Source organism: Scardinius erythrophthalmus (assembly GCF_964197995.2).
Source record: "Scardinius erythrophthalmus genome assembly, chromosome: 6".
NCBI classification, from domain to species: Eukaryota; Metazoa; Chordata; class Actinopteri; order Cypriniformes; family Leuciscidae; genus Scardinius; species Scardinius erythrophthalmus.
Genome location: NC_138226.1, coordinates 4,015,038 through 4,021,037, shown reverse-complemented (window position 1 = coordinate 4,021,037; position 6,000 = coordinate 4,015,038). Strand labels below are relative to the sequence as shown.

The 6,000-nt window shown below is 37.7% G+C and overlaps 1 protein-coding gene across 1 annotated transcript in view; it reads left to right on the top strand.

Annotated features, from left to right (window-relative positions):
- Positions 1 to 288: 288 nt before the first annotated feature.
- ifih1 (interferon induced with helicase C domain 1) overlaps positions 289 to 6,000 on the top strand; it is a 30,916-nt gene continuing 25,204 nt past the window's right edge. The window contains exons 1-4 of the mRNA XM_081367576.1: positions 289 to 845; positions 1,765 to 1,933; positions 4,311 to 4,505; positions 5,138 to 5,221. Of these exons, the coding sequence (XP_081223702.1) occupies positions 411 to 845; positions 1,765 to 1,933; positions 4,311 to 4,505; positions 5,138 to 5,221 (883 nt within the window). The 5' untranslated portion in view covers positions 289 to 410. The remainder of the gene's footprint in view (positions 846 to 1,764; positions 1,934 to 4,310; positions 4,506 to 5,137; positions 5,222 to 6,000) is intronic.

The following is a 6,000-nucleotide window of genomic DNA, read 5'->3' as shown; positions in this document are numbered from 1 at the left end:
ATAATATAATGTAATATAATATAATATAATATAATATAATATAATATAATATTAATGTTACCGGTTTGGCATAAGGGATTCTGTCGACATCTAGTGTTTATTATTTTCATCTAGTAGTGGTTATTAAAGTTTGCAGATCAATGCCCGCAAAGCAGTTTTTATTCTAACAATAAAAAATATTTATATTCATGAAAATAAATAAAGAGAGAACATACTTATTTATATCTCGTGGTTTTAAATAACGTTGCTATGTTTAGCTGATTACGTTTGTAAACCAGGACAAGAAACGAAACCGAAAGTCACCGAGTCCTGGGAAGTAGAACTGCATTCATCGGCTTGTAGTCATCGGTGAACTGGCAGAACTCCTGACAGAACATTTTTCGGCGATATCTCATCTAGTCTGATCAAATATGAGCATTGATCCGGACGTCGAGACGCGCCATATTCTGGACTGTTTCAGAGACAGACTGAAGCGGATCATCCAGGTCGAGCCGCTTCTGGATCAGCTGCATTTCCTCGGACAGGATCGAAGGGACAAAATAAGAGCCAAGTTACGCGCGGACGGGGACATTAGCGCCGCAACACTTCTGCTCGACGAAATTATCCAAACACAACACGACAAGGGATGGTCGAGGGAGCTGATCACCGCACTGGAGACTGCTGGATGCACTAACGCGGTGAATTACGTGATGAACAGCCCACCGGACCCGACCGAAGAGGCCGAGCACGACAGCTGTGTCCGCCTCATCGATCTCATGCATCTGACCCTGGTCAACATGAAGACCGGAGACGTGTGCGCGCACTGCTGCTCTCTGGAGCTCCTGACGCAGGAGGACCAGGAGAATGTGAGTGACCAGACCTCAGACATCACACTAGAGCAGGGCTTCGTGAGGAGGAACTACAGGGGGGTTGTCAATTGGTGAAAAGTTCAAATTAAATAAAGAAGTACAATTTAAATCAATATACATTTGAAATAAAAACAATCAAAATCAATCATAAAAGTCCCTGCATTGGATGGACAGTCAGTCAGACAGACAGTCTTTTTTTTTTTTTTTATGTAGTATTTTGTATGTTTATGACACTGTATATAATATATGTGACACCTACTATATGTATTTCTATTTGTATTTTTTTAATATGTGATATGTATTGTATTTTCTGTAAACTGCTTTGGCAACAACATGTTTCTTTGTTCATGCCATTAAAGCAAATTGAATTGAATTGAATTGAATTGAATAGTCAGACAATAGATAGACAGACAGACAGACAGACAGACAGACAGATAGATAGACAGATAGATAGATAGATAGATAGATAGATAGATAGATAGATAGATAGATAGATAGATAGATAGATAGATAGATAGATAGATAGATAGATAGATAGATAGATAGATAGACATGTAAAAAAACATTATCATCAGTAGAGGGCGCTATAACCCAAACAGAATGTTAATGCTAATGCTAACCCAATCTTAACAACTACCTTACTAACTATTAATAAGGAGTTTATGGAGGGAAAAGTCGAAGTTAATAGTGAGAATTGGACCCTAAACTAAAGTGTGACTCTAGACTGGAGCATATTACTGAGCTAAAGTCCAAAACATCATCATTAATGACCCATATTGAGTTTAACTGACCTGCCTGTGTGTGTGTGTGTGTGTGTGTGTGTGTGTGTGTGTGTGTGTCTCTCAGTGTCTGTCCGAGCTTTCTCCTCTCACTCATATTAAATGCATTAACTATTTGTTCATTATTACTCCTGCAGATTATGAAAGCCACAGAGAATCATGGGAACATAAACGGTGCTCGAGTGCTCCTGAAAAGGCTGGTGAAAAATGAAGTTGGCTGGTTTTCCAAATTCCTTCAAGCTCTGGAGGAGACGGAGCACCATGACCTCGTGCGCGAGCTGCGGGGAGAGCCGTGCAAAGAGGACGGTGAGGAACAAACCATCATACACAAGTGCTGCGTTCTCATCGGGCTGTCACATATGGAAGCATATGGGTAGCAATATTCAATTTGCAATATAATATGCAAAATGACAATGCAATATGTAAAACGGCAATGTTGGTGCAAAATGAAAATTTACAAAAAATTTACATTTGCCATTTCATACCATTTCAGGATCTCCAACATTATTGGGTAGCTAATTATAGTTAATAGTAATGAGAATAAAAATAAGCATATGTATCAGATAATGAGTATATTTTATACAAAACGAAACCATCATTAACACAGTCCAGCATCAGACAGCAGCAGCGCAGAATAATGTTCACACCAAACGGGTGTCGACACCTGATAAGGCAGAAAATGATCCCAGATGTTCCAACAACGCACTGGTTCTATCACCTGCAGACCATAATAATCTTCGGGAACACTACCATTTCATCTGCTAGTGAATTTAACGCTCGTATCAGCTCTGCCGCCGCTGTGTTTTATTCCAACACCTCAAAACACATAACACACAGCCTATGTTTACCTGTTGCTGAGCCCCGCCTTCACGCAGTGATTGGGTGGGGGCGGGGCCAACTCAACACAGTGATTGACAGGGTGGGTGGGGGCGGGGCCAACTTCACACAGTGGTTGTCAGGGCAGGAGGGGGCGGGGGCCAACTTCACGCAGTGATTGCCAGGGTGGGTGGGGCGGGGCCAACTTCAAACAGTGATTGACAGGGCGGAGACGTGATCGGCTTGGAATGCATTTTCAATTTGCACATTGAATTTTGCTACATTCATTGCGGGACATTTAATGAAAATGCAATCGCAAGTGTCTTAACTGTGAGCGTAAATGCAATTAAGAAAAATAACATTTAAATGATAATTTTGCTACAGTTTTTGCTTGAACATGTTAAACATATCTAATCATTTTCATTTTGCAACTTATAAAGCGTTAAAATATGTATTCAATTTACATATTAAAACTAGTGTGAAATGGCAAAAGTAAATGATATAATTGAATTATTTTCGTTTTGCACCAAACGTTGCACAAATGTAATGGAAAATGTGAATTTAAATACAGAAATGCATTGTCATTTTGCAAATTACATTTCAAATTGAATATTGCTACCCATATGCTTCCATAGTCACAGGCTCTCTTAGAAAAACAGTAGTTGGAAACCGGAAACCAGCAGAGGTCAAATGTCACTCTGTTATTTAGACTACACATTTGTAGCCTGGAAACCCCACTGTTAGTGTCTGTATATCCCTACAAACCAAATGAGCTCTTAAAGGGATAGTTCACTCAAAAATGAAAATTCTGTCATTAGTTAAAAGACAATATTCATCTTCAAGACACAATTGAAGATATTTGTAATGAAATCAGAGCTTTCTGTCCCTCCATTGACAGCTACGCAACTGACACTTTGATGCTTCAAAAAGTTCATAAAGAGATCGTAAAACTAATCTATATGAATTGAGCGGTTTAGTCCAAATTTTCTGAAGAGACTCGATCACTTTATATGATAAACAGATTGAATTTAGGCTTTGATTCACATTTAAACACTGATCAGCGAACACGAAACTGTGAGAACAAGCCTCATTGGTTCTTGTGGAAGCTCAGTTCATCAAAAAGATCTTAATCAGTATCAAAACACTCCAACGCAAATCATTAGGACACTCCATTCTTCATGAAAGATGGATGAAAAAGCACACAGGAAACAAAAACCTTGAAAAAAATATAAACGACCCCGCCAAATCACAGAGAAGCCGATTCGCACGGGACTAATATCACAGGACCTCGGTGTTCGGCGAAATATGGTAACGTTAGGTCATTTGTGGGGGAATTTTTACTTTACAAATTACAGACTTGGCCGATTCACACGGGATTAAGATCACATACAACCTCCGCAATTATTACAAATGACTAGAGGTCACCAGGTAATACTTATCCTGTGCGAATAGGGCTTTAGAGTGTATCTAAACAAAAAGCATGAATTTGAGATTGATCTGAGTTTGTTTTTTGTTGCTTTTTTTAAAAAAAAAAGTGTTTCTCGACAGATAATGCACAGGTCTTTTAACAAATAGCACTTTATTTGACAGTCCTGTTCCCCATGTACATACTATGCATTTATTATAGTGATTACAATAACTAGGTACTAAACCTGAACCTATCCTTAACCCATGTAGTTACCTTATATTACCCAGTACTTTCTTAAGTAAGTACACGTACTGTAAAATAAAGTGCATCCAACAATTCTTTAGATAAGTGGCACGTTAGATTAATGCGGTGGAGTTTTAATGTTTTATTTTGACCATAATGGCATGTTGACATTGTTGTTATGCAGTACACTGATCTGATTACCTGTGTGTGTTACAGAGTCCATGTCAGTCGAGACGCACGAGCTCAGAACTGTTGAGGAGGGCGAACAGACGTGTTTAGCTCTCGCGAAGGAGACGGACCCGGTCATGAACGGCTCTATGCCCGTTCTCTCCGCCAATAGCTCGCTTTTGTCAGAGGACCTGGACAGCAGTGTGGACAGCAGCGTTCTTGATGCGTCTGCTGAAAACGAAGGTGCATATCTGAAGCTTTTCCTTTCACAAGACAAAAATATAGTTGGGCAAACAGACAATTCTGGTATAAACTTGATCAACTACTCCTAATCTAGCTTTTGGTGTTGCTTTTGTTGTTGGCTGTGTGAGGAAATCGCACATCTATTGTGAGATGTGGATAAAAAGGCATCTGATAAAAGCATAAATTTGATCCTGGATCACAAAACCAGTCACATGTCGCACGGGTATATTTGTGACAATAGCCAACAATACATTGTATGGGTCAAAATAAAATAAAAATCCTTTTTATGGCAAAAAATCATTAGGATATTAAGTAAAGATCATGTTCCATGAAGATATTTAGTAAATTTCCTACCGTAAATATATAAAACATTTATTTTTGTGAGTGAATGCAGCACAATCGTGAACATAAATGCACAACTTTAAAGGAGATTTTCTCAATGTTTCGATTTTTTTGCACCCTCAGATTCCAGATTTTCAAATAGTTGTATCTCGACCAAATATTGTCCTAACAAACCACACATCAATGGAAAGCTTATTTATTCAGCTTACAGATTATGTATACATGTGACTGGTTTTGTGGTCACATATGTAAACAAGCCAAACTAACAGCATTGCATTATTCTCTCACAGATGTAGACATGTACAAAGGCCAGGAGGAAGAGGAAGGAGATCCCACAGAAGAAGGAGATCCCACAGAGGATGATGATCCGTCAGGTACAGTCAAAAGACTTTCATCCAAACTGAAAGGGTGTAGGTTCATATCTAATGCTCTTGATCCCTCGCTTGCTCCAGTTTGGACAGTCCCAGAAATTAGTGTACTGTAAAAGATGGAAAAAAAAGAATTAGTGGGATTTAGTTTGTAGTTATGCCCATCTCAGAACTATATCATGCTTGCTCTTATTAAGTGCAATCTAAAAAAATAAAATAAAATAAAAATTCCAGTTCAATTTCTTGAACTTGAAAACTTGACTTAAAGCCTTTATGTATAATGCATTATAGCTTTTCAAGAATAATTGTAACCAAAGTTAAAATGCATTATAAGATTCCTTGTTACATCTTAAATTAGTTGTTTGTCATGTGTTTTAATACATTATACTTTCTAAAGGTGCAACATAAATTTTATAATGTATTATAACTGTGGTTACACAGACCATACAATGCATTATAAGGTGCATCAAAAGGCATAATTAATGCATTAAACATGTTTATAATGCGTTATATATAAAGGCTTCAAGTAAAGTGTTACCAAATGTGCATTTAATTACTATACATTTCAAAATAAAATAAAAATAAAACATAAATAGACCAACATGAAGCAGGATGGATACTGAATCTGTACATACTGTGTGATCTGGCCATTTCAGTTCAAATTCATAGGAATTACAAGCAATAATGAATTTTTACCGACACTTTTCCAGTAATGACGAACAATAGGAAAAGTCATGGATTAGTCAATTAGTAATTGAATTAAATGCCACCAAACTCTATTTAAC